The sequence below is a fragment of the Pyrgilauda ruficollis genome, unplaced genomic scaffold (genome assembly GCF_017590135.1).
Source record: "Pyrgilauda ruficollis isolate IOZ18807 unplaced genomic scaffold, ASM1759013v1 scaffold304, whole genome shotgun sequence".
Classification (NCBI taxonomy): domain Eukaryota; kingdom Metazoa; phylum Chordata; class Aves; order Passeriformes; family Passeridae; genus Pyrgilauda; species Pyrgilauda ruficollis.
Genome location: NW_024524423.1, coordinates 73,997 through 96,706, shown reverse-complemented (window position 1 = coordinate 96,706; position 22,710 = coordinate 73,997). Strand labels below are relative to the sequence as shown.

The window sequence follows — 22,710 nt, the reverse complement described above, 5'->3', positions numbered from 1 at the left end:
GCCGACGGAAGCGGAGGTGTCGGCACCGGCTGCTCGGGGCCGGGGGGGCCGGACTCGGGTGTCCCGGCCCCCGCCAGCGACCCTCGCACCCAGCACCGCGACCCCACCGAGGTGGGCGGCAGCAGCAGCGGCAGCCGCGTCCCTGTGCCTCCCCCCTCCCAAAACCACGGGGCAGGAGGAGAATCCTCGCCCCCCTCACCCCGGGGGGGGTCACCCCCAGCCCGGCGTGCGCCCCCCGCCACGGCCGCGGCGACGGCGAGGTGGCCTTGGGGAAATGCGAAGTGACAAATGACGCCCCGCGCGCGTTAATTGATGTGACGCGGGGCTGACACCGCGCGGGGACAGGGGGGAAAGGATGAGAAAATAAAATAAAATAAAAAAACAAACAAATTCCAATCAAATGTTAAAAATAGGTCACGGGGAAGGAGCCGGAGCCGGTTTCATTTCAGCCGCCGGTTAAAAGGAGCCGCCCGCGGGTGCGGCGGCACCGCGAGAGCCCGGGCGGCGGCGGGGGGGACGAAAAGGAGGGAGGGGGCGGTGGGGGTGAGGGGAAGGGGACACACCACCCCCGCCATGAGCCTCTGCCAGGGCCGTGGGACCCCAGCCCCAAAGCCCACCTGGCTGGCCCCGGCTCCTGCGGCCAGGCGCGGCCGGACTGTCCCCAGCTCGCCGCTGGTCCAGCCCTGTCCCTGTGCCTGTCCCTGTCCCTCGGGGACAGCCGCGGTTCTCCCGTGGGGATCGGGGCGGGATCCACCCGGGAGCGCTGCGCTGTGTCCCCGGGAGGGTGGCCCGGTGCTGGGTGGCCCCGCGGTGCGCCCCCCGCCACGGCCGCGGCGACGGCGAGGTGGCCTTGGGGAAATGCGAAGTGACAAATGACGCCCCGCGCGCGTTAATTGATGTGACGCGGGGCTGACACCGCGCGGGGACAGGGGGGAAAGGATGAGAAAATAAAATAAAATAAAAAAACAAACAAATTCCAATCAAATGTTAAAAATAGGTCACGGGGAAGGAGCCGGAGCCGGTTTCATTTCAGCCGCCGGTTAAAAGGAGCCGCCCGCGGGTGCGGCGGCACCGCGAGAGCCCGGGCGGCGGCGGGGGGGACGAAAAGGAGGGAGGGGGCGGTGGGGGTGAGGGGAAGGGGACACACCACCCCCGCCATGAGCCTCTGCCAGGGCCGTGGGACCCCAGCCCCAAAGCCCACCTGGCTGGCCCCGGCTCCTGCGGCCAGGCGCGGCCGGACTGTCCCCAGCTCGCCGCTGGTCCAGCCCTGTCCCTGTGCCTGTCCCTGTCCCTCGGGGACAGCCGCGGTTCTCCCGTGGGGATCGGGGCGGGATCCACCCGGGAGCGCTGCGCTGTGTCCCCGGGAGGGTGGCCCGGTGCTGGGTGGCCCCGCGGTGGCCGCAGCCGCGGTCCCGGCGGTCACCGGGAGTTCAGGCCGCCGGCGGTGCCGGGCTTTGGGCCAGCGGCCAGAGCGGGGCCAGCCGCGGGTCGTGTCCCCCTCGTGTCCCCCGCGTGTCCCCGTGGCCGCGGTGACCCGCAGCACGGGCCGAGGAGCGGCCCCTGGGGACACGCCAGCCACGGGGCCACCGCAGTGCCCGGCCACCGCCGCCGCTGTCCCCACGCGGGGACCAGGGGACACTTTTACTGTCCCTCCCACAGCGTCACCCCCTGCGTCCCACCCTGGCGACAACAGGGGGGCGGGGGGTGCGGGCACACGGAGGGGTTTGGGGAGGGGGGTTCCTTTCCAGCAGACCCCCCCTTTGGATGCTCCACCGGGGTGACCCCGAGTTTAACCCCACTTACGGCGCCGGCAGACGCTGTCCCCAACGCAGATGGGTTGTGACAGCCGAGAAGTCCCCCCCGGCGGGCGCTGGCGAGGCGCTGGCCGTGGCGGGGGGGGCTCCGCGAGCCCCGTGTCACGGCGCGTTGGCTCCGTCACCTCCCCGCAGCGAGGCGGCGGCTCCGGGGCGGCCCGCGCCCGCCGGGGGCCCGGTGGCACTTGTCGCTCCGCGGCAGCCGCGGTGGCGCTGGGCACATGGCAGCCGGGGCCGCGCTGTGTCCCCCCCGCAGGCTGGGCACGGGGAGGGGGTCACAGCAAAGAGCCGGTCCCGTGGCGGGCAGCAGGGACAGCGCGGTGCCTCGGCCAGGAGGGGACACGGAGTGGCTTCCCCTGGCTGTGAAGGGCAGGAGGTGCCCGGGCACCGCGGGTGCCACCAGCGCTGTCCCCTGTCCCCAGGTGTGGAAACCTCCAGGAAGAGCGGCTGGGAGAGGCCCGGAGCTGCTGGCACAGGAGTGGGACAGCAGGGCAGTGACAGGCAGGGGACAGGAGAACCGGGGGGACACAAAGAGCAGCCCCCCTCGGGGTGAGGCAGGGACAGGACTGAGGCACCTGGGAGTGATGGGGGCACCCTGAAGGGATGTTGGCACCTGGAACACAGCTGGGCACGGGTACCAGGGGTGGTGCTGGCACCTGGAACACAGCTGGGCACGGGTACCAGGGTGATGCTGGCACTGGAACACAGCTGGGCACTGGTACCAGGGGTGATGCTGGCACCTGGACCCCCAGTTTGATGAAGGCACGCAGGGTGACCCGAGGACCCCAGAGTGGTGCTGGTACCAGGGTGATGCTGGCACTGGATTTCCAGCCTGGATACAGGTACCAGGGGCGGTGCTGGCACTGGAACACAGCTGGGCACGGGTACCAGGGTGATGCTGGCACTGGATTTCCAGCCTGGGCACAGCCACCCAGGGGTGATGCTGGCACCCCGCTGGATGAGGCACCTGGGGTCACCTCAGTGTGCCTCGGGTGGTTTGGGCACTTTGGGGGGATCCAGGCACCCCGGGAGGGGCTGAGCTGCGAGGCCGGGGCGCAGCAGCTCCAGGCCCTTTGCCGCAGAGCCGGGCTAAGATCCGAGCCGGGGCCAGGGGAGCTGTCCCCACGGGGTGCCAGCGGGGTCCCTCCCCCCTCAGGGCAGCCCCTCCGTTTCTTATAAACGCCTCTGGCGCGGCTCTGCCGTGACACGGCAGCTCTGGGCTTGCGGTTCAACCCCAGGGCTCCGGCTTTGAGTCACACCGGATCCCCCGCACCCAGGGGCGCCCACGGCAGGAAAAAAACCCTCAGCCAGCAGCCAGCCGGGCACTTCCTCGCAGAGCCGTTTCCTATAAACCCCGGCCGAGGGGACGCCGAGATGGCAGCGTGTCCCCTGAGCCGGGCTGGGGGTCCCCGCAGCCCCCCTGGAGCCCCGGCTGGCGGGGATCCCTCTGGGAGGAAGGAACGGCCGGGAATGAGATCCCAGCGCCACCGCGGAGGGCACCAGAGAATGTCCTGAGCCACACCTGGGGGAGCAGGACAGTGCCACCCCTCCACAGCGTCCCCGGTGCCCTTGTCCCTCCCCCCCGCAGGGGAGAGCGGGGCCCAGCAGTGACAATTGTTTCGTTTTTCCCCTAAATGATAAAAACACTGAGAAAAGGGGAAAAAAAACCCCAACCCAACTGAGAGCTGGAAAAAGAAACTTTAAAGGTGCCCAAAATAAGAGGGGGTTTTGCTGGGAAAAACAATAAAATGAAGATGTCACCTAGGAAACGGCGAGGTGTGACCCACTGGCATGGGGACATGGGGACACGGGGACACGGGGGACACGGGGACACGGGGGACACGGGGGACACGGGGACACGGGGGACAGAGGGGACAGGGGGGACACGGGGACATGGGAACATGGGGACACGGGGACACGGGGGACACGGGGACACGGGGGACATGGAGCCAGGTGTGTCCCACCAGGGGTGGGAGGGTGCTGCCCAGCCCCGGGTGGCCCTGGGGACAGTGCCCTGTGCCTCTGCTGTGACATCCCCGGGCTTTAGAGGGGACAATTCCCCCAGGGAAGGTGACAAACCCCAGCCCCTGTCACCGCAAGAAGCCCCCAGCCCTCTCACGGCTGAGGCAGGCCTGGCTTGTCCCTTGTCGCCGCAGCTGGCACGGCCAGGCCACAGGGGGGACCTGGCGGCTCAGGGGGTCCCCACGGGTGACAGAGGGGCCGCTGCCCCCCACCCTGCTGGCGGGGGGTGACAGAGTGCCCGGCATGGCACCGAGCGACGGCCACCGAGCCCCGCGGCCACCGCGAGCATCGCGGGATCCCCGGGAGCAGGGGGAGCCCCCCGGCAGCGGCTTTGGGGCGCTAGGACCCCCAGACTCACGCGAGCACCGCGGGGACGCTGCTGCACCCGGTGACACCTCCTGAAGGGACGGCGGTTTTGGGGGGCCCGGGGGTGTCCCCGTGGGGCCGGGGGGAGCCCGGCAGGTCCTGAGTCAGCGGTGCCGCCCCCGGGGGGAAGCGGGGCCGGGCCGGGACCGGGATGAGTAACGGCGGCCGCCGTTTGGCATTTATCACGTGATTTCAAAAAAAGAGAGAAAAATCCGGGGGAGAAGGTGGGGGCCGGGCCCCGCCGGGCTCCCAGCCCGGTCCCAGCTGGGGACAGCCCTGTCGCAGCCCTGTCGCAGCCCTGTCACAGCCCTGTCACAGCCCTGCCACGCCCTGGCCACAGCTCGGGTGTCGTCCCCACGCGGGAGCCTTTGGGGACCCGTCCCTGCAGCATCACGGCCCCAAGGGGGGTCACCGTGTCCCCCCCGGCTCTGTCCCCTCCCTCCGGCCCCCCTGGAGCTGCCGGTGCCCACCCGGGGGGCGATGGTGGGAAGGGGCTGCTCTTCCTGCGCCGTGCCCGGGCGGAGCGGAGATGGGGGGCGATAAGGGGGCGGCCCCGCTCCTTATCTCCTCACACCATCGGCCCGCGGGCTGGGAGCCGCCTTCGCGCCCTGCTGGGGCCGGGCCGGGCTCGGGGGGCCGGGCCGGGATCCCCCGCAGCCCCCCGGAGCGGCCCGGCCGGGACGGGCGCTCCGTGCCCGGGGGGCTCCGCCGGGGCTGCCCCGCACGGGGGTCCCGCAGCGCTGGCCCGGCCCCCCCAGCCCGCAGGAGGGGCTGTGGGACCCCCAATAACACAGAGCAGGGAGGGAGGGAGGCGCGGAGCTCCCCCTGCCCAGACCCTCCCCAGGAAAACCGGCAGAACCCCCCCCTCCCTGCCACCCATCGCCCCCCGGGTCCGGCCGTGTCCCCGCTGTCACCGCGAGCTGCGTTTTCCTTCCCACTGTCCCGTTTTGTGTCACCCAATAAACCCCAGCCGGGCCGGGAGCTGCAGGGCACCCCAGACCCCGTCACCCCCCCACAAGCTGCCCCTGCCCAGCCCCCAACTCCTCCCAGACCCCAGCCCCATCCTGGGGGCACCTCCAGCTGGACCCCCGCTCTCCTCCCCCCGGGACCCCAGAGAGGAGCCGCCTCCGCCCCCTCCGGGGCGTTTCGGGCGCTGGAAAGGTTTTATTGGAGTCGGTGGTCGCAGCGAGGGCGGGTCCCTCCTCCTGGGGGTCCCGGCGTCGCGCGGGGGGGTGCGCTGTGACACGGAGGGGACATCATGCAGCGCGGAGCGGCTCGGGGAGGGGGGGCGCTGCTGCGGCCCCCCCGCGCCCGGCGGCTTTGAGGTAGATCGAACGTGGGGGGACGGGGGTGACAGGGTGGGGGGCTCAGCGTGAGCAGCCGCCTGCAGCCCCCGGCTGGGGAGCCCCAGGGAGCCCAGTGCAATGTTGGGGGGCTGGGGGGGGTCCATGCTGCTCCTCCAGGTTCGTTTCTCAGCAGCATCATTGTGGGTAGGGGGGATATTGGGGGGGAGGGGGTGCTTTTAATGTAAAAGAGAGGAAATGCTTGAACCGGCGGGAAGAGGCAAAGGGGACCCAGAACAAGCAGCTGCCCCTCGCCCCCAGCCCCGACCCCACCTGCGACCCCACGGGCCGGGGAAGGGGCGGCCCCTTCCCCTCACCTGCTCCTGGGGGCCGGACTTGGCCCCTCGGATCCTCCCTGAGATCGAGCAGCGACACTCGAGGGGACAGGGGACACCCAGGGGCACAGGCAGGTCCCCTCCGGCCACCGCCGGGCACGGCGTGATCCCGGTACCCGGGCCGGAGCATCCGAACCTGGCACGGGGCTGAGGCGGGCGGGGATGGACCCGCTCCGAGCGGGCTGGGGGCTCCGGGGGGCTCCGGGGGGCTCCGGGTGAGGGCGGGGGGCTCAGTCTTTCCGTAGCTACTGAAGACTTGGAGGTATTTCGGGAGCCGGGCGCTCCCGGCGTGTTTCCATGCAGCATCCAAAGGTGGGGAAGGGGGCAAGGCTCAGATCTTGCTGTTCTCCAGGTGCGAGTCGATGTGTTTGACCAGGGCATCGTCCGGGTACCCGATGGGGAAGGCCAGCTGGCACAGCGGGCAGCTCCGCACCTCCGAGTCCACCGTCTCCAGCAGCAGCTGCGGGGGGCACAGGGCGACGCTGAGACCCCCCCAGAACCCCCCCACCGCCCCCAGCCAGCCGGGAGGCCGGCTGACAAACGGGGAAACTGAGGCACGCCAGCTCGCTGCGGGGCGCCACCGCTCCGGGGGGGCTCCCTCGGTGCTCCCCACGGCCAAACCCACCCCAAAACCCCTCGGGGAGACCGGGGGGGTCCTTCTTACGTTGATGGAAGGCCAGGACTGGGCGTGCTCGGCGCGGGCGTAGGCGGCCGCCGTCCGGTGCGCGGCGTCGGGGTCGGGCACGGGGAAGCCGGCGCAGAAGGAGGCGCAGCGGATGGCCCCGGCCTCGGGGCTGGGCGGGCTGGGCAGCGCCCACTCCTCCTCGTCCGACGACTGCTTCTCGAAGCGGACGTGCTCCTCGAAGGGCTCGTGGGCGCTCAGCGGGGCCCCCGCGCCCCCCAGGTAGACCTCGCCGTAGGGTCGGTGCTTGGGCAGCGTGGAGGCCTCGGGCTGCAGCCAGAGCGAGCGGCTCTGCTGGTACAGGGCCACGTTGGTCACCTCCGAGTAGCTGCGGCGGCCCTGGAAGCCGGCCTTGATGTGGCGGCTCGAGGGCTTGGCGTAGGCCAGCTCCATCCTCTCGCCGGGCAGGCGGTGCGGGGACGCCGAGCTCGGCGACGGGCAGGGCGGCGGGGCGGGCGAGCGGCGCTGCTGGGCCGGCGACTGGCTCGGGGGCGGCACCGGGGAGCGGCGCTGCTGCCCGGGGGACTGGCAAGGGCCGGGGGCCGGCGAGCGGCGCTGCTGGGCCGGAGATTGGCTGGGGGGTCCCGGCGAGCGGCGTTGGAGGGCGGGAGATTGGCACTGGGAGCGGCCCGGAGGGACGGGCGAGGGGCACTGCGGGGCGGGCGAGCGGCGCTGCTGGGCCGGGGAGTGGCACTGGGACAGCGGGGAGTGGCGCTGGCCTGGCACGGGACAAGGGGGACACACAAGGGGGAAATGCTCGGCGTTAGCGCGGCGGCTTGGAGGGTGTGGAAGGTGTGGGAAATGTGGGAAATGTGCCTTGGCATCCAGGAGCATCCCAGGGAGGGGATGTGTGTCCGTGGGGACCCCCAGAGGGATGGGAGATTCTGGGGGGGATGCCGCCAGGGAGGGATGGTCCCAGGGATGGATATTTTGGGATGGATACTCCCAGGGATGGATATTTTGAGATGGGGTGGTCCCAAGGATGGATATTTTGGGACGGGATATTCCCAGAGATGGATGCTCCCAATTATGGATGTTTTTGGGATGGGATTCTCCCAGGTATGAATATTTTGAGATAGACACTCCCAGGGATGGATATTTTGGGATGGACACTCCCAGGTATGGATATTTTGGGGTAGGCACTCCCAGGTATGGATATTTTGGGGTGGGCACTCCCAGGTATGGATAGGGGTGGGCACTCCCAGGGATGGATATTTTGGGGTGGGCACTCCCAGGGATGGATACACCCCACTGGGGACGCCCTTGCTGTGGGACACTCCCAGGGCCGGGCGCCCTTGGGGTCCCATTCCCCCCGGAGCTCACTCCCACGTGCAGGACGAGCTCCCCGCCCGTTCCCGGTGTCTGTGCCCCCCGCCCCTGCCCGGGGTGCCCCTTACCCCCGTTGAGGCTCTTGTCCTGCAGCAGCGCCCGCAGGATCTGGCTCTGCAGCGAGCTGAGGTTGCGCAGGCGGCACAGCTCCTCCGTCAGCTCCGTGTAGGCCAGGGCCAGGTTCACCCTGCGGGCAAAGGGAGCCCTGGGGTTCACGGGGAGGAGCCCCTCGGCAGGGGTTAAACCCCCTGAAATCCCTCAGGAGGGGTCAAACCCTTCAGCGGGGGTTAAATCCTCCAGCAGGGGTGGAACCCTTCAGCAGGGCTTGACCTCCCCCCTGGAATTTCTGTTGGTTTGGTTTTTGGTTTGGTTTTGGTTTGGTTGTTTAATAAATACAACTGAAAAAGGTTTAGTGCTGCTGCCTGGATCGTGCTTCCAGCATTTCCCCAGGAAAATCCTGAGGAAATCATGGTCCAGGGTGAAAAAAAACACCTCAGGGTGTCGGAAGTTCCCTCTCTCCACCCCTGCCACACCTCGCGACCCAGAGGACAATTCCCAAAGGGGACACGGTGGCTCTAAAGGTGACACAGCTCTGCTGTCCCCCCAGAACCAACTCAAAACCAACCCAAATCCGGTTTTTTCGCTCCAAAGGGAGCAGCTGTGGCCGCGCTCCGGGAGCAGCCGGGACGGGGCGGGCGCGGCTCCCCGCGCCCCCGGCGCTCGGAAGCGCTGCCAAAATCATCAACTCTGCCCCAAGCTGGTGTCGCTTTCCCAGCCGGGATGCTCGGCGGGGACGCGAAGGGAGAAAGGGCCCGCGGGGCCGGGGCTCGGCGCCGTCCCGCTGAGCCGTTGTGACACCGCGGGGACCGGAGCCGCCGCTCGTAACCGCGGCTGACAGCGCCGGGCCGGGCCGGGCCCCCGGGCACGGCGGAGACAGAGGTGGGAAAGGACGAGGAGAAGGGGAAAGTGAGGAGGAGGGTGAGGGAAAGGAGGGGAAAGAGTGAGGGGGAAAGGAGGGGAAGAATGGAGAGGGGAAAAAAAAAAAACAACACGAAAAGAAAATAGGTGAAGAAGAAAAGGAGGGAAAAGTATGAAAGGAGGGGAAAGTATGAAAAGGAGGAAAAGAAGGAAAAGGAGGAAAAGAAGGAAAAGAGAGGAGGAGGAAAAGGAAAAGAAGGAAAAGAAGAAAAAGGACGAAAAGGACGAAAAGAAAAAACCGTGGAGGGCACACAGAGGATGTCACCTTTGTGTCCCCCAGGTCCCTTTTTGCTGCAGAGCTGGAGGAGCCAGGGGTGGGGACATGCCCGGCACAGGCACCCATGGGTGCAAAAGTCATTAAAACCCACACAATCCCCCCAAAAACGCGGAGCGGGGAAGTGGGAGGGGTGGTCTGACCCCCAAACCCCCACCCTGCTCTTTCAGGGCTTTTCTCAAGATCTGGCTCCTGGTTTTTCCCCGGGAGGGAGGGCAAGAGGGAACAACCGCGAGTTCAGAAACCAAAGAAAAGTCTAAACCTCAGAAAATAAACCAAAAAAAAGGAGGAAGATGGGGACGCGGGGGGACCCCCGCCCCAAGCACAGCGCGGCAGAAGCACCAGAAAATCACCCGGAGATGGAAAACGCCGATAAGGCGCTTTTCACACCCAAAAAAACAGTGGCGGAGAGAAGCAGGTGACAAAAAAGAGCTGAATCGACAAGAAAAGAGCGCGGAGGGAAAAGCTGCGCCCGGGGAGGGGGTGAGGAGCCAGCCCTGCCTCAGTTTCCCCATCCCATCCATTGCGTGGTGAATTTGGGCTCAAAAAATAAAGATTTTGGTGACTGGGGAATGTTAATGGAGATATTTGGGAGCTTTAAGTTCCGTGGATGTTGCGGGAAGGGGCTGAGAGGGGTGGGGGGCGATCTGGGGGTGAGCTCGGGTGAGGGAATTAATGGAAATGGAGGAAATTAATGGAAATGGAGGGAATGAATGGAAATGGAGGGAATTAATGGAAACGGAGGGAATTAAGGAGGGGAAGGGAGCGGCGGGAGCCCCCCCGGGAAGGATCCAGCCCCCCCCGGCTCCCCTCGCTCTGATCTGCGCCAGGACGACAGAAACGGCGACAGCATCCAACACCTCGGGAGCAGCGGGGGACGGCTCAGCCCCCAAAACCACAGCCAGCACCTTCCCGGGCCCGCGTGTCGCCTCCCATCTGTCACAGCTCGGGCCCGCTGTCACCGCCCGCGGGGGGGACAGCGGCGGAACGGGGCCAGCGCCGAGCGAAAGCGGGGACAGCCGGAGACCTCGGGGCTTTGGGGGTGTCCGGGGACACCGCCACCGCCTCGGTGCCGCCGTGAGCCCTTGGGGGTTTGGGGGGGTCGGGGGACACCGCCACGGCCTCGGTGCCGCTCGGTGCCGCTCTCCCGGCAGCCGCGAGCCGTCAGTGCCCTCTGGAGGCAGCGCCGAGCCCGCACCGGGCACCGGGACACGGCACGGCACCAGCACTTACTGGTCGTCGCCCACCTTCTTCACCCAGGCCATGTCCCGCTCCGACTGCTCCTGGGGACAGCAGAGCCCCGCTCAGCCCGGGACCCCCGCCCCGGCCATGGGAAGGGGGTCCTGTGAGTCAGACCCTGCCCCGCTCCTGCTCACAGACACTTCCCAGCACCCAAACCCCGCCCCGGGCATGGGGAGGGGGTCCTAAGGGGTCAAACCCTGCTCCATTCCTGCTCCCAGACATTTCCCAGCACCCAAACCCCACATACCAAGAATGAGGGGTCCTGTGGGGTCAGACCCTGCCCCGTTCCTTCTCCCAGACCCCCCTCTGCACCCAGACCCCACATACTGGGAGTGAGGGGTCCTGTGGGTCAGACCTGCCCCGTTCCTTCTCCCAAACACCCTCGGCACCCAGACCCCACATACTGGGAGTGAGGGGTCCTGTGGGGTCAGACCCTGCCCCGCTCCTGCTCCCAGACCCCCCTCGGCACCCAGACCCCCCCGGGCAGGCCGGGGGCGCTCCCCGGGCCCCGCACCTGCTCGCGGGTGTCCTGCAGGTGCTTGAGCTCGGCCTGCAGCCTCTCGCACTCGGCCTTGAGGTGCTCCTCGCGGTGCTGGGCGCGCTGGTTCTCCTGCCGCGCCGCCTCCAGCTCGGCCTCCAGCCCGCGGCTCTGCCAGCCCCCGGCGCGCTCCAGCACTGCGGGCACGGCACGGCTCGGCTCAGCGCGGCTCCGCCCGGGGGTCCCGGCGGGCGGGGGCGCGGGGAGGGGGCGCTCACCGTGGCTCAGGCCGGGGTTGGGGTGCAGGGCGATGAAAGGCACGTCCTGGGTGCCCAGCCCGGGGAAGGCGCCGCCGTCGCGCTGCCGCAGCTGCTGCTCCAAGATCCGGATGCGGCTCAGGTGCGTCTCCACCAGCGCCCGCTGCACCGGGAGGGGACAGAGGGGATGGGGCTGAGCCTCGGCCATGCTGCACCCCCTCCCCGGGGCTCATCCTGCTCCCCCAGCCCGGCACACGCGGATTTTGGGGTCGCTTTTTGGGGTGGGATCGGTCTGGTGACCGTGGCATGGCAGGGGGGGCTCCGTGGCTGGGAAAGGGGAGCCGGGAGTGCCCGGCTGGCACCGGGAGCCTTGGCAGGGGGGGAAGGGGGAAATGGATAAATCTGAGCACCCCTAAAACCCCAACGTGGCCACGGCCCCCCCAGCCCTGCGTCCCCAAGGATGGGGACACCATGGGCCTGTCATGGAGAGGGGACAGGGGCCCTGCTGTCCCCTGCCGGTGGCTGCCACCCACCATCTCTCCCAGCTCGGTCTCCAGGTCCGCCTTCTCCACGCACAGCTTCTCGTAGGCCTGGATCATCTCCTCCAGCTGCTCCTCCCGCTCTTTGCTCTTCTGCAGCTGCCGGGGGAAGGTGGGGGGGATTTGGGGGTGGGTGGCCGGCTCGGGGACCCCCAAAGCCCCCCCAGACCCCCTGTCCCCGCTCACCTCGTGCTGGAACTGGTTGAGCTGCTGCTGCAGTGACGCCTTCTCGCTCTTGAGCAGCGAGTTCTCCTTGGCCTCGTAGAGGGAGAAGATGTGCTCCTCGCCGAACTCGCCGATCAGGGGGTACTGCGGGGGGGGCGGGCGGTCAGCGGGGTCCCCCCGGCCCCCTTCCCCAGCCCGCTGGGACACCTGCCTTGCAGCGGGCCCCAGGCGCGGGGCGAGGCGGCGCGGGCTGGGCAGGGCTGCGGCGCGGGCACGGCACGGGCGTGTCACAGGCGTGTCACAGGCGTGTCACAGGCGTGTCACGGGGCTGGCACAGGCGTGTCTCAGGCGTGGCAGCTCCGGACATCGGCCGCGAGGGGATGGGCGGGAGCCGGAGCTGCTCTCATCCGCTTCCCGGCGGGGTCCCCGAGGCTCCGCCGCTCCCTCCGCGCTGCCCGGCCCGCCTGGAGGCCTGCAAGTGCCTGGGGAAAGCAGAAATGGGGCTTGGAATGAGCAAAAATGGGGCTTGGGATGAGGAAAAATAGGGTTTGGGATGAGCGAAAATGGGGCTTGGAAAAAAAGTAAAAATGGGGCTGTGGCTCCCTGGGACTGGGACACTGCTGGAGGGCCCGGCCGGCTCAGGGCTCCGGTGGGAATGGGGACGGGAACGGGGATGGGAACGGGGATGGGATGGGATGGGGTGGGATGGGATGGATGGGATGTGCCAGGCTGCAGGTGCTGCCGGGCGCTGGCACCTGGCTGGCTTAGGGACAGGGCTTGGCCCCTCCAGAAACCTTTTTGGGGTCGGGAGGATGCACTGGGTGGGACCCGGCCTCGGGCAGCCCCCCCTGCCCCGACCCTCGGCTGCGCGGCCGGGACGAGCCCCCTCCTCATTGCTGGGACCCCCGGGCGCTGTCCCGGTACTGGGGGGCGGGGGGCCGCTGGAACCGGAGCAGAACCGGCGGGGAACCGGGGCAGAACCGGGGCAGAACCGGCGGGCAAAGGCGGACGGGTCGAGCGCGCCCCCGATCCCGGAGCCAGGCCCGGAGCGCGGACGGGGGTCGCAATAGGGTGAGCGGGGGGGGTCCGGCCTGCGGCGGCCCCGGAGCCTCCGGGAAACCGTCCCCGAACGCCCCCGGCCCGGCCCGGTGCCGCCCCCCCGCGCCCAGCCCGGGGCCGCACCGCGCCGGGGGTCGCGGGCGGGGGACGGGGACGGAAACGCAGGAGGGTCCGGGGCGGAGCCGGGACGGGATGAGGATGAGGATGGAGCCGGGGACGGGGATGAGGATGGAGCAGGAGATGGGGATGGAAGCGGGATGGAAGCACGGGTGGAGATGGGCACGGAAGCGGGGATGGGGATGAGGGTGGGGATGAAGATGCGAATCCAGCCGGGGACGAGGATGGGGGTGAGGATGAGGATGGGGGTGAATTGTTCTCGGAGCCGCTTCCATTACGGAATCACATCTTTTCCCTGTGTGCGCAGGTTATTAATAGCTGCTCTCCTTTCGCCGCGGCTGCCGGGGGCTCCGGGGGACAAAACCCCCCCGGGGGGTGGGGGGGTCACTGCCACCAGCCTGGTGGCCGAGGACAGAGCCTGGAATGGCACGGACGGACCCACGGCACGGACAGACCCCCGGGGGGGTCACTGCCATCCCCAGGGCCTGAGGACAGAGCCTGGACAGACCCACGCACGGACAGACCCACGGCACAGACAGACCCACGGCACAGACAGACCCTGGGCAGACCCCCGGGGCGGTCACTGCCATCCCCAGGGCTCACAGATCCCTGGACAGAGCCTGGAATGGCACGGACGGACCCACGGCACGGATGGTGAAGGCGGCGGGGGCAGATGGGGCTGGTGCTGGGGCTGGGGTCGCGCTGTGGCGGGAGAGGACAGGCCCGGTGGGGCGGGGGCAGCCCGCTCTGCGCCCCCGGCCCCTTCCGCCGGCCCCCGGCCCAGGCCCCGCACTCACCGGCGCTGCTGCTGCGCTGCGGCGGCGCCCGCCGGGATGCGGCTCCGTCCCCGCCCCGCCGGCTCCCGCTGCCGCTCCCGGTCCCCGCCGCAGCCCCGGCCCCGCCGCCGTTTCTTCCGCTCCGGAGACACCGACAAACCACGTGGGCACCGGGCGGCCGCCAGCCCCTCCCCCGCCACGCGCCGGGGCCGCCCCCGGGGCTGTGACCCCCCCTCCGGGGCACGGCCGGGCCGGGGGCGCTCCGGGGGGACCCCGACAGCCCTGCCGCGGCCTGCCCCGGGAGGGGCACCGCCGCCCCCGGCCCCTCCCGTGCCCGCCCGACCCCCCAGGGGTGGTCGCGGGGCCGGGGGCTGCCCCCTGCACCCCCGGGGGGCTCCGGCATCGCGGAGCCGCAGCCCCGCGCGGTGGGGGCTGGGCTCCCCCCCTGCCCCCGCCCCCCGGCTGCCGGGGGCTCCGGGGGACAAAACCCCCCCGGGGGGTGGGGGGGTCACTGCCACCAGCCTGGTGGCCGAGGACAGAGCCTGGAATGGCACGGACGGACCCACGGCACGGACAGACCCCCGGGGGGGTCACTGCCATCCCCAGGGCCTGAGGACAGAGCCTGGACAGACCCACGCACGGACAGACCCACGGCACAGACAGACCCACGGCACAGACAGACCCACGGCACAGACAGACCCTGGGCAGACCCCCGGGGCGGTCACTGCCATCCCCAGGGCTCACAGATCCCTGGACAGAGCCTGGAATGGCACGGACGGACCCACGGCACGGACAGACCCTGCAGACCCCCGGGGGGGTCACTGCCAGCCCGGTGCCCAAGGACAGAGCCTGGACAGACCCACGCACGGACAGACCCACGCACGGACACGTCCTCGGATCTGGGTGGCCCCGGTGGCACAAGATTCCTGCCAGGGCCTCGTCCCACCCCAGCAGAGGGGCCGGGAATGGGGAGCAGAGCCCCAGGGATGGGGCCAGGGGGGTCTGCGGGACCCCAACCCTCCAAGGGCGCTGGAAGAGCAGCCCCAGGGGTGGGCACCGAGGGGACCCGGCCCCAAAGCCGAGCTGGAGATGTCAGCACGGGGAAATCCTGGTCCCGAGCATGGCTCTGTCACCACGGGGCAAAAGGAACCGCTGGAAAATCCAGCTCGGGGGTTTGGTCCCCGCAGGAGACTCAAAGGGAGCGAAGCTTCAAACTGGGAGCGCCCACGGCATTCCCAATTCCTGGAGCCTGGAGGGGACCCAGCACCTGAGCTTGGGGGGGCAGACCCCTGGCATTGGGGGGCACCACCCAGGGATGCCGAGATTCCAGGAGATTCCCCCGGGAGCTAAAACCGCACCGCGAGGCCGGGAATATTTTGGGAGGCCAGTGCCAGGGGGGCGCCGAGGCTTCGCGGCCGTTCCCGTTGGAATCTCCAGCAGGGAATCGCCCTCGGCGCGCGGCCTGGGACGGCAAAGAGCCCCTGGAATGTCACCTTGGGGTGGGACAGCAGCGGGACCCGCGGGGATCCGCAGCACGGGATCTGCCGCAAACCGGGCCCCCAAAAAAATCCCAGCGGCCGCTGCCGCTCCTGCCGGGATTGGCTGCGAGGCGCTTTGAAGTGCAAATGAAGGATTTCCGCCAGGTCGGAAGTTAATTTGGAAACAAAACCCATCCCTGATGGATGCAGGGACCCCCCGAGGGGCACAGGAGGTCCCTGGGCCTTGGGGACGAACCGCGGAGCCCCCCCCGAGCTGTGGCGGGGTCGCGGAGGAGCAGAGGGAGGCAGGACAGGTCCGAGCTGCTGGAATTGTCTCACCTGAGCCATTCCCGGGGATTTGGGGGATGTGGGAATCCCAGGGGATTCCCAAGGCTGGGTTTGCCATGGAGCCCCCTCGGGGGAAAAGGGGAACCCCCCTCTGTGCCCCGTGTCCTTTTTTCCCTCTTCCCAACCTTTCCTGGGAAGTTTGAAGCCGAGGGCAGCCTCAGGGAAGTTCCCACGGCTGGGGGGGATCCCTTGGACACCCTCTGGAATGTTTGGGATGGGCAGAGGGAACCCCCCCCCGGGCCAGGGGGGTTGCAGCCCCCCGGACATTTGGGGTGCAGGGGCTGAAGGGACGGGAACAGCCCCGGAGCTGCCCCTGCGGCCGGGCTCCATGGAAATGTTGGGAAAACGGGAAAATCCTCCCTCCCCGGAGGACAGGGATGGGGACAGGGATGGGGACAGGGATTGGGGACAGGGATGGGGACATCACTTTCCAGGGCCTGGCACAAGATTCAAAACCACCTCGGCCACCAAGAGAAAAACGGCAAAGCCGGGATTCCCCAGCTGGAGAGTCACATTCCAGAGGGTGGCACGGGCTCCGGGGTGTCCTGTCCCCTCCGGGTGGGAAGCAGAGGTTGACAGAGCCTGGGAAAAGTCCCGAGGCCACCGCAGCACGTCCGAGGCTCCAAAACCCAGCCGTGGTTTGTTTTCCCCTCCTTTTCCAAGGAAAATCAGCTTTTCCCTCGGAGCGGGAGCTCAGAGCATCAGCCCGGACCCAGGAAAAGGCTCCTGGATGAATCCGTGCTGGGAGCTGCTGATCCCAGGAATAATCTGGGAATAACGGGCTGTCCCCGGCCGGGGTGGTGGCACAGACGGCTGGTGTCACCTCCGAGGCTCCAAAATCCGCTCCTGGCTCATTTTTATCACCTTTTCCAAAGAAAATCAGCTTTTCCTCCTCTTTCAGGTGGGAGCCCAGCACATCAGCGTTGGGAGCTGCTGATCCTGGGAATGATCCTGGGAATAATCCGGGAATAACGGGCTGTCCCCCGGGGGACACCGGGGTGGTGGCACCGGTGGCAGCTGGTGACACGGCGCTGTCACCTCCGAGGCTCCAAAATCCACTCATTTTTTTCCACCTTTCCCAGAGAAAATCAGCTTTTCCTCCTCTTTTAGCGGGTAGAGACCATAGGCCAGACCTGGGCAAACCCGGGAGCTGCAGATCCCGGGAATAATCCCGGGAGTGATCCGGGAACAGCGGCGTGTCCCCGGGCGGGGTGGTGGCACAGATGGCTCTGGTGACACAGCGCTGTCACCTCCGGCTCCCCCGGAGAGGAAACGCGAGCTCGGCACTCCCCTCCCACGGCGTCTCCGAGCGGGGGCCGGAGCCTGGCAGAGGCTCCCGGGAAATGAAGCAGCAGGAAAAAAATAAAATAAAAATTAAAAAAAAAAAATGTATAGGGAAAATCAAAATAAAAGCGGGCTTTTAACGTCTGGTTTGGGAGGGGAGTAAATGGATCCTGCCCGGGGTTTTCCCAGGGTTTTTGTGGAGCTGGAGGAGCGCCCCGGGGTGGTTTATTTATAATATTTATATTATTTGATTAATTGATAGGTTTGATGGACTGGTTAATTAATGAAGCTGGAGCTGTGGGGGATGAGGATTGATCCCCAGGGTGGGATCGGGGCCTCGAGCTGCTGACGGAGCCGAATCTTCAGGAATTTGGGGTCTCCAGCTGGGATTCGGAAATCTCCAGGAGTCCGGGGTCTCTGGGAATGTGGGATCCCCAGGAATTTGGCATCTCCAGCATCACCCAATTCCTCGTGATGCAGCCCAAAAAAGCCCCCCGGAAAAGCCAAAAGATGCTGGAAGAGTCCGATCCACGCCCAGGCAGCGATGGGATCGAGGAGGGGCGGATGTGAGGAGGAAATTCCTTGTCATGCACCCCAAAAAGGCCTCCAAAAAACCCCAAAACAGGCCCAAAAAGGCCTCCAAAAAACCCCAAAACCACCCCAAAAAGGCCTCTAAAAACCCCCCAGGAAAGGCCTAAAGAGTGGAAAGCCCCCAGCCCACCCCCAAAAAAGGTCCCAAAACCCTTCCAAAAGCCCCCACCCCTCCAAAGCCCAAAAACCCCAAGAAAACCCCTCCAAAAAAACTTGCTAGCAGGCAAAAACCACCCAAAAAAGGTTCCCAATAACCAAAAAAAGCCCCTTAGAAAGAGAACAAACCCCTCAAACAACAAACCCCTCAAAACCCCTGAGGAAAGCCCCCAAACCCCCCAAAAAGGGCCCTAAAAAGGCCCCAAAACACCCTTCAAAAAGCCAAAAAAACCCAAAAAAAAAAAAAGCCCTTGAAACCCCCCCAAAAACCCCTAAAAAACCTTAAAAAAAAACTCTAAAAAAAGAGTCCAGAGCCGTTTTTTGCACTACTCTCAGTGTTTATTCTGCACTGCCTCAGCCGGGACCGGACCCGGCCCAAACCGGGACCAGAACCGGAACCAGAACTGGGACCAAAACCGGAACCGGGACCAGGATCAGAATCAGAACCGGGTCCAGAACCAGAACCGGGACCAGAACTACACCGGGACCAGAACCGGGACCAGGATCAGAACTGGGACCAGGACCAGAACCAGGATCAGAACCGGGCCCAGAACTGGGACCAGAACCTGGACCAGAACCGGGCCCAGAACCACACCGGGACCAGGACCAGAACCACAACTGGGACCAGGACCAGGACCAGGACCAGGACCAGAACCGGGCCCGGCCCCGGCTCCTCCCGCCCAGGAACGGCTTTCCTTTTTTTAATTAAATTTGTCATATTTCTAATTTTTTCCTTGCCTTTTCCTCTGCTTTTGTTCCACCTCTGGAACGCCGCCCCGGGAAAGGAAAAGGCGTGGCCCCCAGGTTTGGGTTTTTGGGACGTTTTGGGTGGTTTCTGCGGGTTCTGCCCGGGCAGAGCTGAAGGCACATTCACGTCTGAGACCCTGTACGAGCCGGGAGCGAGGGGAAACGGGAAAACGCAAAAAGGACAGAAAAAAAAAAGAAATGAAAAATAAAGAAAAAGAGGGATAAAAAGAAAAAATGGGGAAAAAAGGAAAATGGAGAAAAGAGGAGTAAGAAAAATGGGAAAAATGAAGAGAAATGGGAATAAAGTGAAAAATGGGAAAGATTAAAATAAATCAAAGAAAAATTAAAAAAAAATTAAAAGAAATAGAAGTGAAATGAAAAAAGGTGGAAAAAATAAAGGAAAAAGAAAAATAAAAATGGAAAGGAAAAACAAAAAAATGAAAAAGGAAAAATAAAGGAAAACAGAAAACTAGGAACAGGGAAAAAAAACCCAAGAAAAATTAAAAGGAAATTAAAGGAAAAATTCTGGGAAAAAAAAATCAAGAAAAAAGAATTAAGAGAAAAATAGATGAAAATTAGAAGAAAAAGGAAAGAAAAAAAATTAAAAGAAAAAAAGAAAAATAAGAGAAAACTGGAAAAAGAAAAGATAAAAATATGAAGAAAAAAATTAAAAATATGAAAAATAAAAGAAAAAAAATGAAAATTAAAGGGAAAATGGCAAAAATCAAAGGAAAACTAAAACTAAAAATGAAAATAAACCTTGCAAGGGCTGAGGAGCAAATCCTGCCGTTTTCCTGCTCCCCCTCCCAGGAGCTCCCCCGACACCTCAGAGCTGCAAACAAAGTGAAAATTCCAAATCTCCAAACCCTGAAGCTCCTAAGAAAGAAAAAAATCTTTTTTTTTGCTTATTTTTCCCCCCTTTTTTCCTTTTTCCAGAGGAAAAATTCCGCTCCCAACGCGGCGAGAAATTGGGGAAGCGGCAAAGAAAAAACTCCTGGTGGATTGCTGGGGAAAAAACCCCAAAATCCAATCAAAAATCCCAATTTTTTCCTGGGTTTCCCTCTGGAAAAGAGCCAAGAGTATCCCAAAAAAAAAAAAAAAAAAAAAAAAAAAGGAAAATATTGGGGAATGTTTGACACCATTTTATTCATCTTCAACTGCAGTGGAAAAATAGAAACCTTTTACAAGCGCCGGCGTTGTCAGCTCAACTCAAGTTATATATTTATATATTTTATATAAATTTCTTTTTTTTTCCTTTTTTTTTTCCTGTTTTTTATTTTTATCTCGTGTTTTTCCAAGTGCAGCAAGAGACCAAAAACCACATCGAGCCTGATCCGAATCGAGCCCCGAAAAAGCAAAAAAAAAACCCCAAATAATTCCAAAGAAACAACTTTTAATCCCGTTTTTTGTGTTTTTCTTCACATCCAATTTCCTCTCCAAACATCACCTCAATTTTAAATTTTTCTTCCTTCTTTTTGTGCATATTTTTATTTATTTATTTATTTTTTTTCACCTCTTTTTGAACTCTTTGGCACAATTTTGATTCTGCTACAGTCCCAGTCAGGAGATCTCTTTTCCCAATTTGCAGCACTTTTTTTAAAAAAAATCTGATTTTCAATTTTTTTTTCCTGACAGTTTTGATTTTTTTTTGGAATTTTTGAAGCCTGAAACTCGCTGGACAAATGGATTTTTCTATTCCCTGCAACCCAAAACTTGTGTTTTTCCCCCATTTCTACATTCACAGTTGAATATTTAAGGAAGGAAAGGCGCTTTTGTTGCTGAGCAGGACAAGCCAAGAGCTCCAAACATTCAGCATTCCCTAAAAATAAAATCCCTAAAAAAAGCGACTTTCCTTAAATTTCATTTTTTTGTCTTTTTTTTCCCCTCTTTTCTACATTTTTTCCCCATCTCTTACTGCCTGAACCTCAGTTATGAAATGCAACAGCTGAACCCTTAAATTCTGTATATTTTAGATTTTTTTTTTGTCTTTTTTTTTCTGTCTTTTTTTTTTTTTTTTCCCGGAATTTTTTTTTTTTTTTTTTTGTGGTTTTGGGAAAAAAAAAAAAGAGAGAAACTGCAATGAAATTTTTTTTTTTTTTTTTTTTTTTTTGGGAAGTTGAGAATGTGGAAATGACCTCACTCACACACACTCACTCCTCTTGAAATTCCTTCTCTCTCCTTTGGGATTTGCCTCATCCCGGAGATTCCCAAATCCCTGGGAAAATCCCAAATCCCTGGGAAATTCCCAAATCCCTGGGAAATTCCCAGTTTTCCACCTTTCTCTCTCTCTCTCCAGCAGCCAAAACCTCACAGAGCACCACTTTCATCCCAATTTTCCCCGTTTTCCCCTCATTTTCTCCTCCGAGCTCAGCCGCTCTTGGGCTGGTGGGAATTTTGCTTTTTTCCCCCCTTTTTTTTTGGAACTTTTGGGGCACAGAATTCCCTCCTGGATGCCGGGGGTCACCAAAGGTTGGGATTTTTGTTCCGAGCCTCACTCACTCATCCTCAGCATCCTCTCACTCCCAAACATTCCGCACACGTCCTCACTCCCGGGGTTTTTGGGGGGTTTTGTAGGAGATTGGAGATTTTTCCTTTTTTTTCTTGGTGTTGTTGTTGGTTTTTTATCCAGTGGGGGTCCTCAGGTGTCGTCCCAATGGTAACAGATCTGGAAAAGGGGAGGAAAAAAGGGATTTAGGGGGAAAAAAATGGGATTTGGAGGGGGAAAAGGGATTTGGGGAATTCGGAGGGGGAAAAGGAATTGAGGGGAAAAAGGGAATTCAGAGAAAAAAGGGAATTCAGGAGGAAAAAGGGAACTCAGGGAATTAAGGGAAAAAAAGGGGAAATCAGGGAAAAAAGGGAATGAAAGGGAAGAAGGGCATTAAAGGGAATTCAGGGATTCAAGGGGAAAAGGGGAATTCAGATAATCACAGAAAAAATAGAATTCAGGGGGGAAAAAGAGAATTTAGGGGGAAAAAAAGGGAATTCAGGGGAATAAAGTCCTGGAAGTGTTTAAAAATGAGGGGATGTGGCTCTTGGGTTGGGCTCCATTGTGGGAGAATTTCCCAAAATTAACAATTCCAGGATTACAACAAAAAAACTCCAAACCTAAACACCTCAAATCAGGAGAAAAAAAAAAAAAAAAAAGTGGGGGAAAAAATTGGGTTGGATTCCACCTTGGAGACTTTTCCAACTTTAAAATTGAGAAAAATCGACTTTGTGGGATGGAAAGAGAAACAAAAACCCCCAAATGGGGCTTTTTTCCCCCAAAACCCAGGAAAACAACCCCGTGGAAAACACAGCTTGGGACTGAGACTCTCCCCAGGCTCAGCTGAGCCCATTCCATGATTTTTTAGGTGGGGAGAAACGGGGATGAGGCCTCACCAAGCTTGGTTCTTGAGCTTCCTCAGCTCTTTCGTGGCCCAGGTCGCCAGGGTTTTCGTTTTGTTCGTCTTGGATCTCCTCCCTTCCGTTAGCAGTTCGTGGATCATGGGTCTGGCTTCTACTAATTTCAGAACATCCTTCCCAAAAGCTGTACACAAATCCCTGGGAACAAAAAAAAATTGGGAAAAAAACCCATGTGAGTGGTACGAAATGCTGGTCAGGGGGCTGATTTTGGGAAAATTGTGATTACAAATGAAATTAAAGAATGCTCTAGTTCTTGTCCAAAGGTTGGTTTCTCCATAATTCTCCTTAAATTCAGCAGGAGAAATGAAAACACCTCAACCTGGCTTCCTCTGTTCCCTAAGGATGAGGGTTGCTTTGGTTCTAAACTCCTGGGAAAATCCTAAATCTGGGATTTTTGTGATGATTTTCTCCCCTTCAGAATCTCTTCACACCTGGAGCCAACGACCCAAAGCCCGACCCCAAAACCTCAGGCAGGCAGGGAAAAAGGGCAGATTCCAGAATTTCAGCCTGGCTTCCTCTGTTCCCTAAGGATGAGGGGTTTTTTTTGGGTTCTGAACTCCTGAAAAATTCCTAAATCTGGGATTTTTGCGACGATTCCCTCCCCTGCGAAATCCCTTCACACCTGGAGCCAAACACCAAACTCCAGCCCCAAAACTGACCCCCAAATCCTCAGGCAGGCAGGGAAAAAGGGCAGAGGGCAGGATTTCTCCTGGGAGCAGCGGGGTGGGGAGGCCTCACCCGATGAGGCCGGCGGCGCAGGCCACCACGCCGTCCGTGTGATCCTCGTCCCCCGCGATGTGGTCGATGTAGGACAGGATAAATTCCACCCTGGGCTGCACCAGCATCACGTCAGCTGCGGGGAAAAGGCCTGCTCGGAGCTCTGGGAATGCTTGGGATGCTCCCAAAGAACAGCCGGGGTCCTCCC

General features: G+C 62.2%; 2 protein-coding genes across 2 annotated transcripts in view; both read right to left on the bottom strand.

The window, feature by feature from the left end:
• Positions 1-6,211: 6,211 nt before the first annotated feature.
• Positions 6,212-15,602, bottom strand: TBKBP1 (TBK1 binding protein 1). The gene is made up of 11 exons (XM_041473870.1): positions 15,594-15,602; positions 13,798-14,318; positions 13,645-13,702; positions 11,846-11,968; positions 11,654-11,758; positions 11,142-11,283; positions 10,900-11,060; positions 10,377-10,426; positions 7,960-8,078; positions 6,545-7,281; positions 6,212-6,340 (listed from the first exon to the last, which is right to left on the bottom strand). Exons 1-11 carry the CDS (start codon positions 15,600-15,602, stop codon positions 6,212-6,214), a joined length of 2,154 nt encoding a protein of 717 aa, XP_041329804.1.
• Positions 15,603-19,506: 3,904 nt separating this feature from the next.
• The window catches only part of KPNB1 (karyopherin subunit beta 1), a 31,950-nt gene continuing 28,746 nt past the window's right edge, over positions 19,507-22,710 (bottom strand). Inside the window, exon 22 of the mRNA XM_041473853.1 lies at positions 19,507-21,045. Coding sequence (XP_041329787.1) covers position 21,045 — 1 coding nt within the window. The 3' untranslated portion in view covers positions 19,507-21,044. The remainder of the gene's footprint in view (positions 21,046-22,710) is intronic.